This window comes from Phyllopteryx taeniolatus, chromosome 9, assembly GCF_024500385.1.
Source record: "Phyllopteryx taeniolatus isolate TA_2022b chromosome 9, UOR_Ptae_1.2, whole genome shotgun sequence".
NCBI lineage: Eukaryota > Metazoa > Chordata > Actinopteri > Syngnathiformes > Syngnathidae > Phyllopteryx > Phyllopteryx taeniolatus.
The window spans coordinates 28,299,149-28,313,841 of record NC_084510.1 but is presented as its reverse complement, the minus strand read 5'-3'; the positions used below and the strand labels follow the sequence as shown (position 1 = coordinate 28,313,841).

The window sequence follows — 14,693 nt, the reverse complement described above, 5'->3', positions numbered from 1 at the left end:
GACAATTTAATTTCGGAGTTAGGGTGTAAAGCTTCTCATTTGACTAGTACAGTGCGCCCCAAGTTCATTGCTGAGGATATGGCTCAGACTCAATAGGTGAAAATATGTATCGAGAAAGACCATTACCCCTCCTGTGTACTTTAAACACACTTAAGCGTATTAAAACACACTTTGAAGACTTTGTAAACATATATGAACACATCAAATATCGTTAAGTATAAAATGTAGAGAAAATCTCGTACATATTGGAGTTTCTGTGTGTTGGATACAGTATGCACCTTTAAGAGGCGGTGCCTGGTGCATTGGCGTGCGACCCCAAGGGAGCGGCGTGGGATTGTCTGGTTGTGAGCTGTGGTTGACAGCAGCTCATGTGTGAGTGTGCTCGTTGTGTTGATATGTTTTGCCGTTCTCCCCACACTCAATAAACGATTGATAGCGCATCTGCAACCGCGGCTAAGATCTGTGACCTATTTTCATAAATAGATCAAATCTGTGATCTATTTTCATATTTTAGTCTGCAAAACGGTGAGACAATTCCCTCACACACAAAAGTTGTTTAAAGCTCGCAGCGAACGTGTGCGTCATGTCTTATTCAGAGTGGCTGCTCATGTTGCTGCAGCACCTTGATTTTATATTTTTAGATAGATAGATAGATAGATTTTGACATAATTATAGACTTATAACTATAGATAGGTAGGTAAGTAGGTAGGTAGGTAGATAGATAGATATATCAATTTTGACAAATAGACAAACAGACTATTTACATTATATTGTATTCACTAACTATAGCTAAACACGTATAAACTTTATTTCTTGAATGAATTGACTATTTCGTTTGACGTTATATTTTAAGTTTCTCAATATGGGGAATTTTGCATTGCTCTCTCACCCACATAAACTAAAATGCTGTCAAATATATTACAGATTTCTTTTCTGCTCTCACAGGCTGCTTTAACACTCCTACACGCAACTGAAATGTTCTCACACACACTACTAAAACGCACTCACACACACACCACTGAAACACAGGTGCTACCAAAAACTCTCTCTCAGGCACTACTGCAATGCTTTCACACACAAACTACTGAAATGCTCTCATACATGGTACTGAAATTCTCTCTCACTCACTGTCTAAACGCTCACATACACACTCCTGTGACAATTTCACACGCACTAATAATATTTGCTCTTGCATAAAACTAAAATGTTCACACACGACTGAAATCTACTGAAATTTCCACTTATTTACACAACTGAAATACTCTCTCACACACAAAAACCAAAAATCATTTCATACACATAATTGCTTTTTTTATTTTTCCGGTTCACACACACCTAAAATGCTCTCACACACGCTACTGTAACATTCGACCTCACTACTCAAACGTTCTCACACTCACTATTGAAACACTCTCACACACTACTAAAATGCATTCAATCACGCAACTAAAATCCTCTCACACGTTATACTAAAATACACTCATAATACACAGGAATACAAAGCTCGGTAGTGTGAGAGCATTAGTAGTAGTAGTGTGTGTGAAAGCGTTGCAGTAGTGTGTGAGAGTGTTTTTGGTAGTGTATATGAGAGGTAACTGTGCACTTTGTCCCTTCCGGCTCCATTTTGCTCTTCCTGTGGGGACTCTCTCTCTCTCTCTCTGTCTGTCTCTCTCTCTCTCTCTCTCTCTGTCTCTCTCTCTCTCTCTTTTTGCACTTATTCAAGGGTCTCTGTTCAGTTCACAGCAACAGCGTCATCTGAAAATGTTGCATTTAAACCCAAAGTGATGGCACACATCACAAAGATAAATCTCAAGATAGAAAAAAAAGCAATAGTAAAAATACAACCTAAATACATTCAGATACATCTTAAATAATACTGAAAATAAAAAAAATAAACTAAAATAATAAGAAAAAACAATTGTAAAAATACAACAATAATATACAAATAAAAATATTCTATATTGTTACCTTGAGGGATTGTAATCAGTAAAGGTTAAAAAGAATAATCACTGCACCAATAATAATAGTAATAATAATAAAGTAATAATAGTACAAATACACTAAATACAGTATAAATATAATATAGCAAAATTACAACAAATACATAACAAAAATTCGAAATAACATTAACCTTTACCATAAAAATGGCAGTTTTTCCTCTTTCAAAAGTGTAAAACAACCCCCCCACCCCAAAAAAAACAATAAATAAATAAATAAATTCATCGTAAATATCTATATATTTTTTCTGGGTTTGATGCTTGGCTCGGGCCTTCTTGTGGGGCATTTTGCATCTCGTTGTACTCCTTCCCTCAGTCCAAAAACATTTAGGCTCGTTGAAGACTCTAAATTACCGTCCATAAACGTGAATTATCGTCTTGCTCGTGATTGACTGATGATGTCAACTTGGTGGCCCCACCTCTTCCCCTATGTTAGATAGAATCGACTCCTCTCCCAACCACAGTGTAAGCAGTACACTTTACCGTTTGATGGATGTACCTCCCAAAGTGTAACTAAACACTTGTCGTTTCTTTTTTTTTTTTTTTTTTCGGGGGGGGGGGGGGGGGGGTTGCTTTTGTTTTGCACTGTAAGGACTAATCCAATAACAGCCGCTTGTTAGGGGACAAGACAGCATTAAGTTGCTTCTTATGAAAATAAGAAAGTCTTCCGACGGCCCAGTGAGTCAGCAGTATGTGCGCAGAATGGCGCTGGCACCAAATTAATGAGAATGCATAATGGCTGCCGGAGAATGCGAAAAAAAAAGTCCAGCGCAGGATGTGAAAAGATCTTTGGAAATATTTGATGCTGTTAATGTTCAGAGCAGGATTTGATTAGAATGCAAAGGTGTAACTCGTTATGTTATTTTGCCGCAGCCGTAGAACATAAATGGTGCCGCGCGCTATATGACGCTATAGAGATGCCAAAGAAGGAGTGATGAATTTTGTTGGTAATCATTTCTCAGGCTGATTTGATTCTTAAAGGCGACATAGTATGGAAAATTGACTTTTTAATGTCCTGTAAATAGTCGGGTCTCTAGAATGTCTTCCCACCCATCAAGTGTGAAATTAGACAATTCAGCGATTTAGTGATGAAGTGCTGCCTCCACGAGGGAAAATACATTGTACGCCTTTGCTGTTGAGGAGTATTCACTTCCTTCTTAAGCTGCCGTTCGGCAAGTGGTACGTAGCCGCCATTGCCTAGCTCTGCCCCAGTTGTCATGGTAACTAAAGCCATAGTTGGCCATTAGCTCTGCAATAGAAAAGAAAAGAATTGTCACCACAGTTGAAAAGAAAACGTGTTTAAGAGGACCATTCATGTAAAAATGTATTTTTTTTTAATGTCTTGCATACAAATAGTTGGCTGTCTGTAGTGCCCACACACCCTTCAAGTGTGACATTAAACTACCAAGTAAATATTTTGTTATCTGACTGTTTCTGAAAATGTAACCGTGAGTGAGCTGTTCTGAATTTCGCCTGATTGTGATGTAACCTTGTGGCTAATTTACATAATTGAGCCCCTGCGCGCTTCCTATGCACATGACTTGTAAGCTTCATGGGGCCAAGATGAGCCACTTTCAAGCGACAACATGGAAGCAGAGCTGCGGTGTTAGCGCAGATTAGTCTTTGTGTCTGATAACTAACAAAATACTAATTATTTTTTTTTTTTAAAACTTATATAATTTTAAGATACTAATAACTAACTAAAAAAAATCATAATTCATTCTCATTTTCAATGTTATTTCCAGTACCGATAATAAATGTAATTATAATTTATTAACAAAGTATCACACAAAATACATTTATTAAACATGAAATGTAGTTTTATATATATATATATATATATATATATATATATATATATATATATATATATATATACATACATATACACACACACAATGCAGTCGGGAGATGGGAGAAAGTTCTAGAAATTCAACCAGCACTGCAGCCCTCCACCAGTCGGGGCTTTATGGCAGAGTGGCCCGACGGAAGCCTCTCCGCAGTGCGAGACACACGAAAGCCTGCATGAAGTTTGCTAAAAAACACCTGAGGGACTCCAAGATGGTGAGAAATAAGATTCTCTGGTCTGATGAGACCAAGATAGAATTTGTTAGCCTTAATTCTAAGTGGCATGTGTGGAGAAAACCAGGCACTGCTCATCACCTGACCAATACAGTCCCAATCAATCAAAGGAAAAATGAATGCGGCCAAGTCCAGGGTTGTCCTGGACGAAAACCTTCTCCAGAGTGCTCAGAACCTCAGACTTGGCCGTAATTTTCTTTTTCTGCAAACATTTCAACAATAAAAAAATTTTTCTGTCAATATGGGGTGCTGTGTGTACATTCATGTGGAAAAATATTTGCTTAAATGATTTTAGCAAATGGCTGCAATATACATTAACATTGCGCTTTATATAGCAAAATAAAATTAAGAATTACCTAAATAATAATACAATTATAATAAATGTAATGATTAAATAAAAATTCTACCCAAATAAATGTGTGGGGGGAAAAACATTCTAAAACATTAAATGTTAAATTTAAATAAAATTTAATTAAATAAAAAGTAAAATTAAAAGTTATACAACTGAAGTGTTTTTGGATTTAAAAAAAGTTCAAGACACTGTAACAATGTAACTAGACTTTACACTGGTCTGATCGGCTTCATCAGTATCGACCGATAATTAGCATTTTATGCTGATCGGCTTTAATGTCGTAATTCGCTGATTGATCGGCTCCGCAAAAGAAATGTACTCTGCGTCGCCATCGTGTACAGTATCTTCGAATCCAAAAGCTAGTTTATTTTTAGCCTTGGCGCATGTCATTTGACGTAGTACTGTAAATATCTGACCGCCAATTAAGTTATTGGAAAAAAAAAAAAGTAACGTCTGCGGTGTGAGACAGACAACACGTCTGAGAAAGACAACACGCAATGCCTGGATCAGACTACAAGACAAATTTGGTTTTGCACGACATCAGACTGAAATAAAATCTTGTATTCCTATACCACCGCATGCAGTCCGTCTTTTACGATCACTGGGCTTTATCTTGTCAACGCAAACGCGACCACTCATTACCATGGTGACGACAACAAGACTGGATTGCGCCGCATGTATTATAAGAACAAAATGGAGGGAAACGTGTGCCGGTGCTCAGGAGAGGACTTTAATTCAAGGACTGCTTGAGGTATGTTCATGTACTTTTAAGCCCAATTGTAACATTATGCACGGTTTAAACGTTTTCATTCAGTGATTCTTTTGTGTGCCACTAAAAGGGAGCCCGCAGACCACTAGTTGTACTCGGACCACACTTTGAGAACCGTTGTGCAAGGGCTTGAACCGACTAGTTGACGCGTCAACCGTTCCACTGCACAGTGAAGATTATAGCTTGACGTGGATGAATCGCCAATCACGTGTTTTGGCATTATGACATCATTAATATTACAGGATTCTTGATCATATAAATGATTGATGGGCCGGATTGAAGACTAGCCGTACTTATAGATCAATAAGTCAGCAGACTCGTTACCTATTATAACAAATGGGATAATCAATGGATCAATTCCATTCACAGCCCAAATGGAAGTATGCGCTTCTTTTCCACTCGAGCGTATTTGAGCAAAACAAAGCGCGTATGGGGTCGGATTTGCGCGTGCGTTTTTGTGCAAAGAGAGCGTCGGACGTGGCGGGACTGTTAATGAGGACAAAGAGAAAAAGAAAGCAGCTTGGTGAAGGGACAAGGTGTGTTGCCTCTTTGTGGAGGGAACAAAAAGCCATTCTGGGCGTAAACACTTTGGAATGAATGTGGTCAGTCAACTCAGACTCGCGGTGCTCAAAAGCAGTTCGGCACAAACACACGCAGAATATCTTCATCCCCCCCCCCCCCGTCCCCCCCTACAAACACGCACACTGGTGTTAAATTAATCTTCAAGGATCAAAATGAGGTCTTCTGATTGAGGTCCTTACAGTCAGAACCAGCTGTGTTCTCCGCTTGGCACGTGACGTTAAACGCGGCACGTTCCTCTCACGGAATCGATCACGCCGCCCGCCGTCTGACAACGCTGATGAGGCCACGCGAGGAGAAGCTGGCCGAACGAAGGAGGCTCAAGTAATCCGTGTTGGAATGTGTGGTCAGATATGAGTGCAGAGCGTATTTGATAATGAATACAGAGCGGCAATTCAGCAGTGAAATGAGTGTAATCCTTTTAGAGAAAAACTATGCGCAAGGGATAGGGATCGAGCCCTACTACAATTTTTGCGAAAAAATGCAAGTAATCCGCCATATGCAGAACGTCATGTGACCAAACCTGGAAAACAGGACAGCTGTCTTCCTGTGTATGCTACGCTAGTGAGCACGGCTACCGTTTGATGACGTGAGGCGAATTTGCTAAAGTTTTTGTTTTTTCTTTATGGCTGGTGTCTTTGGACAAAAGTTCAATACATGTGTATCATTTTAAATTCATTTAATATGGTCATCTTTGGTGACTCCGGTGAAATATTGTGTTAAGATAAAACGACGTTTAAAGTCCTAAAGACGGTTGCTTTTTCACGGGCCCCTTCGCCATTCAACCGAACCGGAAGGAAATACTTAGACCTGTTTTGCCAAATGCGGAAGTGGGTTGCGCATACTGTATACCTGATTGACTCCCCCCACCAAAAATATTTTAATCAGTGGTGCCTTGAGATACAGGTTTAATTTGTTCCATGATGATGCTCGTAACTCAAAACAGAAATCGCAAATCCTTTCCGCGTTGAATTGAATCGAAATGCCATTAATCCATTCCAGCCTTAAATGCGTTTATTTAATTACAATATTTTCAATATATATATTTGTTATTTTTGTTGGTATTTAAATAATTTAAATGTATTTAATATATAATTTATGTAAATATTTAGATTTTTATAATGTAATGTTTATATTTAATTACCATATTTTACTGTTAAATATATAATGTATTTAAAATATCACTGCATATGTATTTAACTAATTATTATTAGTATTTAATATTGAAATATTATTTAAAAAATCTACTTTATTTTTATTTTTTTTATCCAAAACATGCGAGTTGTATTTATTGATGTATTTTTTTAAATTGCTGTCATTTATTTAAAATACAAAAAAAAAAATTGCAATATAGTTAAAGTGATTTGGTGCATCCATCTGTGCGTCAAAATAGTTTTGTGATTTGCTTGTCTGTCTTGGGGCATCCCGTTGTCAGCCCCAAGCTTGACATTTCAAGGCCATGTGCTATTTTTTTAATTTTCATTTTGGATCGGCTATGGGGCAATTACGCTCGAGCCCTGTAAAATCTGCCCAGCAACAAGTGTGATGTGACCGTGAAGACTGAACACGTCGTCCAAGTCATATTTGTTCATGAATTCCCTCGAGGTTAGATCAGGTGAGCCGAGCCAGGAGATCCACAGTGCAGCTTTTTCGCTCAACTCCTGCAGATTCCTCCTCCTCCTCCCTCCACCGTGGAGAGAGAGAGAAAGCGAGCAACAGCGATCGGACCGAGCAACAGAGTGAGCGAGTGAGAGAGTCACGCTTTTCAAGGCAGCCACAGAAGAGACGTCAAGAGGAGGACCTAACGAGAGAGAGAGAGAAAGAGAGAGCGAGAGGGAGGAAAAAAATCCTTCTCTCCGTTCTGCCGCCTCTCTTCGAGCATCCAGCGAAGTGGAGCGCGGCTTGGCACATTTCCGCGCCGCCTTGCCTGGCCATTCCTGCGGCGGGAGAGCTGCCCAACGGCCCCTCCATCACTGACCACAAGAACAAGAAGAAGAAGAGCACCAGAAGAACAGAAGAAGAAGAAGAAGCGTAGTCGGGATGCTTAACAACCTGACTGACACCGAGGAGGGGGACGGGGGAGCGCAAAACCAGGGTGAGCGACGGGATGTTTCACGCATGCACATGCACACATACACACTACAGTCTGTCCACGCGAGGTGGATTATATTGTGGCATGACAAGTTTAGGTGGATGTTGCGCACAGCATGCTGGCTTAGAATTGGTGGGGAGAGAACAAAATGTATGCGTGTGTGCGCCCCGCTCGCCCGTCGGCTCGCCCGCTGGCTCGCTGGCACGCTGGCTGGCTCGCTGGCTGGCAAGCTGGCTGGCTCGCTGGCTGGCTCGCTGGCTTCCTCTTACTGCAAGGATGCTGTGACAGGAATAGTAATGCGCTCGCGTGTAAAAGTATGAGGGCATTACACTGGACACACACACACACACACGCCCGGCGCAAATCATTTTCGTGGCGGGATTGTCCAACTCTGGATTGGGAAACTGCGGCGCGTGGGCCAAATGCGGCCCCTTGGGGGGATTTGAGGCCCGCTATGCAGTTATATAAAAAGCGCGCGAAACAAATACTCTGCAAATGCTTTGACAGAAATGCATTGAGATACAATTGACTCAACTTTAAAGTTTTTTTTTTTAGATACAGTATAAGCTGTTGTTTGGATTTTTTTTTTTCTATTTAATTTTTACTTGTGGCGGTGAACTCAACTCATAACAAGCAGCAGTTTGGCAGATAGTAAACAATTCTTCAAAAAAGAGGCTTCAAGCTGTTTATTGCCACTCCCACTTGAAGTTTACTGTCAAACTAAGCATAAAGCAAAGAGAATTACGCATTGTGTATTTAAAACGACCACTTCGTTTTGCTTTAGAAGAGTCTGCTTAGCCTAATGCTAACAAATAATTGAAAATGCCATATATTGGCTAACAAATATGATCGATGTTGTGGTGTTATAACCCTTGAAGCAACGGATATTTGATCACAAACATTGGAGTAACGCATGTAGACAGTATATAGTTACTATAACAGTACTAATAGGCATATATTCTTCATCCTCTGGGAAGAGTGAGCAATGTTTCTATGGCTTACTAAGGAGCTGAGCTGAGCTGTGGCTGTCCTTGCCCACATAAGAAGTCATTGCAGTACCTTCGTTGCTCCATTTTGTTTCACTTCAATCAAGTGGTGGGGTACAGAAAGCTCGCTTGTGCCTCAAATTTTGGCTTACAACACCAAGCAAAAATCCAACCAAGTGACGGCTCGTAACTCGAAAAACTTTTTTTTTTTTTTTATTGTATCTTTTCATAAATGTAGTATCTATTACTAGTCCTATGTTATCAACACAAGTAATTATGTGTAAATGTTGCTTGTGTATCTGTCTACCATGTTCCTCCACTATATCGCATATACTACTGACTTTAATGTCCTTGCATGTGGGAAAGGAGAGCCACAGTGGCCAATTTTTTTTTTTTTTTAGTTCATCAAAACAGTAAAACACAAAAATGGAATCGGGGCGCACTCACGCAGGAGCTGCTGTCTGCCACAGCTCCCGTCCAGACACTCACACGCAGACTGTCAAACGTCATACGCCTCCCTGCTAGGGCCCGCCTCTTAAAACACATTCACTGCCATTGACGGCTTTAGAAGTCAAATATTCATGTTAACTGGGAAGGCTGGCAGTGAATGAGTTTTTAAAAAGCACCTCTCAAACACATGTACACTATCAGTCTTTTTTTAATGTATTTTTTTATGGATCTTATTTATGTTATGATCTTTTGTGTTCACGTATGTTTAAATGTGTTTAACAAGTGTGTTTTATCGATCTTTCTATCTACCGAAAATGGACCCTGATAGGAAATAGGTTGCCCCACCACAGCAGCTAGTGTAAATAGTCCCGCAACATATGGCACTCATGTGGAGAGGCGCTAGAGACACACACACACGCACGCACACACACACACACATACACACACACACACACACACTCGCAAGCCCACCATCTCCACTAATCCCCTTGCCCCCAGCTGTCAAAAATCACCAACCCCCACCCCACCCCCGGTCCATCCAATCCTCCGTAGGCCAACCTGTGGTGGTGCCATCACAGACTGTATGGCCACACACACACACACACACACACACACACACACACAGACACAAAATAACAAGGCAGTATTGTATACAGGTGTGACTAAAATCGCAAGCATTCTGTTAGATTAATCTTACCCAACATTATAATAGACACAAAAGGAATGAAGACGCTTGTTACTTTTTCTCATGAGGAGGGCGTATGGGAGATTGTTCAGATCACAGTCTCTCAACACGCTCTAAACAATCCCCCCCCCTCGCTCCTGCATTTATTTGAAATAGGAGGGATTTACAATCATAATGTTCTAAGCAATAAGACACAACACAGAATATTTGATAATAAGAGGGTTTTTTCCCAGACATAGTATTTTAAGCAATAAGACACAACACATAATATTTGATATTATTCTAAGTAATAAGACACAACACAAAATATTTGATAATAAGAGGGTTTTTCCCCAGACATAGTATTCTAAGCAATAAGACACAACACATAATATTGGATCAACACCTGTCCCGACCCGACCACATCCGATCACGTCCTTGGTCCAAGCGTCCTTCCATGGATGATGCTGAGTCTTCTTTTTGAAGGCGAAACATCTAAAATTGTCCATCATACTAATGCAAGCTAAGCAAATAAATGATAACTTCTATAATATATTTAACATTTCCCTCCTGTTTATCATGTATTTGCACAAATTCTCATATCATCTTACAGTCACTTCATTTCGATTTTTAACTGTAGAATCATTTTTATGAAACAAATACATTTACACTCAGAGTAAACCTGTCATATATGAATGTTGTAGTTTAAATATCGTAATCATCTGTATCAGGAAACAAATCAGTTAAAGCAAAATCATCATTATCATCATTTTCATCATTATCATCATACAGTAAGGGATACATAAGCTCCAGACGATTCTCCATGGGGGTTATGGCTGTGGTGATTAATTTACTGATTAATGACCGAATGCATGGGATACAACAACATCCACATAATGTCAGAATGGCTGCAAAAACAGCAATTGATATCAATATTGGTGAAATTAGGGTTTTATATCTACCAAAGACGTCCATCCAGCTGTCCCACAAAGAAGTGTCCACCCCAGAGTGGTTCTTCATCTTGTGATTGAGGGTCCGTAGACCATCGATGGCTCTGGTCAAGCTCCCATCCGAAGCAGTATTGTTTGGAATGTATGTACAACATTGTTCTCCAAACATACCGCAAACACCTCCCTCTCTTGCGAGGAGCATGTCGACAGCTATGCGGTTCTGGAACGTCATTAAAGAGGTAGCCTTGAGCTGCTCATGCACAGCTTCCAACCCACTCTGAGTCCAATTACCTAATCTCTGTACATTGAAGTGGATGTAGTTTATCCTATCAACATTTTTATTAATCGTACACCACCAGCATATGAAAGACTCAAATCCTCCTGCAACTTGGTCAGCCAATTTGTATTGATTTGGCACCCCACGAGGAACTCCTATGGCGTCTATGTATGTTGGATTATTTTGCCCCTGCCAGGACAAATCTCTTTTTTGTCTATGTTCTAGATTGGACAAAAACATTGGTGTCCTTTCCATTAAATTTTGAACAGGAATAGGGTATACTGACACATGCAATATCAAAGTAATAATAGCGCATAATCCAGATTTATCTTTAGGTAATCTATCAAACAGTCTATCATCTCCGCACCACCACCAGATGTCGCTCCGTGATATTGGCACAAAATTTGGTTTGACTTTTAAGATTACTTTACACTGTGTGTCGTTCAGTGGTCCTAATTTTTTTCCTTTATTAATCATGTTTATACAAGTGAAATTATTTGGTGCTACTAAAGTAGAAAACATTGGTTTGTGTTTATCTGCTTCTGTTACGGGATATATAGGATCCCATGATTTACACCTCTTTGTTGGTACAGTAGCGTTCATTAATGGAATAATACAATCTTGTGATATTTGTGCCGGAACTATGCGCAACAAAGGCCTGGGACCCATGCAAACTACACAATCTTTTCTCGTTACATTTGCTGCTTGTTCCACCAATAATAACCAATTATTATTTTGTCCTGAAACTCCTGTGACAACAAGAAACCAATCATCAGTAGTTATTTCGTTAATCGTTAAAATGTATCCACCTTTATTTGAAGTTTCTGATGGCATTTCTGGTTCGACATGGTTCCCATAACACAATGATACTTGGAAGTGGGGATCTTTTCCGCCAGTATATGCCCACAAGCTCACCGTCAAACACATTGGTTGATTTGATTCGTATTTCAATATTAAACTATGGACCGTTTATCTACCCATCTGTAATGTGTTCTTTTGAATTCGCATGTAAAGCATTTTTAACTGCTGTTGGTAAGGGCCCTGAGGACTAGCATCCTCATTCAAGCCGCTGTTTGCTTAAAACAAGCAGTCATTCTAACTCTATATTCTTCAAAAAGTTCGTCATCCTTTTGTTTCACCCTATTAATTTCCGTGTAATTTGCTCTTTGCGAACCTGGCTGTGGTTCTCTCTATCAATACCCCTAACTCTATATTGTAATTCTTTGTCATCAAGTGGCATAATAACACCATGTTGCTTTGGGTCCCAATCCCCTCGGCAAAGATGCCAATCAGGTCCCATTGCCGTCATCCAAACTTGTTGAGTCTCAGTCCCATTAAATGATAAGATTGTCTAAGATTTTCTATTTCCTCAACAAACTGGACAATGTCTACTTTGTAAGTGTGATGCCGGCTACGGCCTTTTTCACATCCTCATTTGTCCAGGTCCTATAGACCAAAAGAGTTTCTCTGCGATCTTGTTGTACATTCGGATTTGCCACTTCAATCATCGGAAATAAATCCATATCTCCCTCGTCCCTGAGGTTATATTTGTTATTTTGGGGAGTGGGAGAAAATGTTTCTCCCAAATTTCTAGACCAATTCATTTGTACCCTCCCGATCGTAAAATTCGTTGTGTTTGTGCCTCTTGAGTTGGAGGATTTTCATGAGGTGGCAAAACCGGGTACAATGGTGCTGATGCTTTTGTTTCCTTACTTTTTTTTACAACTTTCTTCAATTATCTTTTTCTCGCCTTGTTCTTATTATCGGTCCTGTCTCGTTCATCTTCCTGTCTTTGAAACAACATATTTTTATGTCTACCTTCCTGCTCTTTTTGTTCATTTGTTAAGTGTTTCTTATTCTCCCTTCCTTTTTCTCTTTTTGACGCCATGTTTAACCAGAAGAGTAAGTCGTCAAATCCATCTTTTTGTATTTGTGATATATCATTTTTTGTGTCGACACTTTATTTCGTTTGAAGTTTTACTATTTTTTGCGAATTTAGCTGGCCAGCGAAACGTATTTGGTTATCCACGTGTTTAAATGTTCTATTTTGGAAGGTTTGGAGTTGAACATATTTCCAATCTTTACATGTTAGGCCTATTTTTGGATCCGGTTTATTGTTGTTATTTCCATTTTTGTGAATTTGGAAGTCAGTTCATTTGCACTAGAGTGACCTAAAATACTGACCATATTCAAAAATGACAGGGTGACAATTATGTCTGAGTATTTGGTAATTCTCAAGCTTCTACCCTAATTGGGGCGGAGAATTCTTGCCTTTGCTTCCAAACTCAGTTGTCACTTACAATCCTGTCTTATAAATTCATACTTTTACACATACACACGTTATTAATAACGTTTTTATAAACACTCGAAAACACGGAAACACAGAAATACAGAAATACAGAAACACGGAATTTAAGTACGTACAGGACTCCCGCCGTCCCCACGGATTTTATCGGATTCCGTCCTCCATCAACTTGCCAGGGACTAGTATTACACAGGTTTATTCTGCCGCAGACTTCTTCGTCGCGCAATTCATTCACTCTTTTATTCCTTTTTCCTAAAAAATTTTTTAAAATTTAACTCACCAAAGTCGTCTTCAATCCTTGGATTGTCGTCAACCTCCAGATCCCAGTTGAGAAGTCCGAAGACCAGTCCCGGAAAGGGTCTCAAATGCCGTGGCCACGGTCTCTTAACTGGATGTCAGGCTCCACAACTGGAATCTTCGGGTGTGTTGACATCCGCTCGAAGGACCAATTTATGTTAGATTAATCTTACCCAACATTATAATAGACACAAAAGGAATGAAGACGCTTGTTACTTTTTCTCATGAGGAGGGCGTATGGGAGATTGTTCAGATCACAGTCTCTCAACACGCTCTAAACAATCCCCCCCCCTCGCTCCTGCATTTATTTGAAATAGGAGGGATTTACAATCATAATGTTCAAGCAATAAGACACAACACAGAATATTTGATAATAAGAGGGTTTTTTCCCAGACATAGTATTTTAAGCAATAAGACACAACACATAATATTTGATATTATTCTAAGTAATAAGACACAACACAAAATATTGATAATAAGAGGGTTTTTCCCCAGACATAGTATTCTAAGCAATAAGACACAACACATAATATTGATCAACACCTGTCACGACCCGACCACATCCGATCACGTCCTTGGTCCAAGCGTCCTTCCATGGATGATGCTGAGTCTTCTTTTTGAAGGCGAAACATCTAAAATTGTCCATCATACTAATGCAAGCTAAGCAAATAAATGATAACTTCTATAATATATTTAACAGGTGGAAAGCGGGTTCTTCGGCAGAAAGAGAAGAGGAAAACACAGAGCCTAGAACTGAATGTGGGGACTTTGAATGTTGGGACTATGACAGGAAAATCTCGGGAGTTGGTTGACATGATGATTAGGAGAAAGGTTGATATATTGTGTGTCCAGGAGACCAGGTGGAAAGGCAGTAAGGCTAGAAGTTTAGGGGC

At 39.6% G+C, this 14,693-nt stretch overlaps 1 protein-coding gene across 5 annotated transcripts in view; it reads left to right on the top strand.

Annotated features, from left to right (window-relative positions):
• slc12a5a (solute carrier family 12 member 5a) overlaps positions 1-14,693 on the top strand; it is a 142,080-nt gene that overhangs the window by 35,325 nt on the left and 92,062 nt on the right. The window contains exon 1 of one of the 5 annotated variants that reach the window (XM_061786412.1): positions 7,552-7,874. The exons of the other annotated variants lie outside the window; for them this stretch is intronic. Within the exon in view, the coding sequence (XP_061642396.1) occupies positions 7,820-7,874 (55 nt within the window). The 5' untranslated portion in view covers positions 7,552-7,819. Of the gene's footprint in view, positions 1-7,551; positions 7,875-14,693 lie in introns of those variants that run through there. 5 annotated transcript variants of the gene reach the window in all.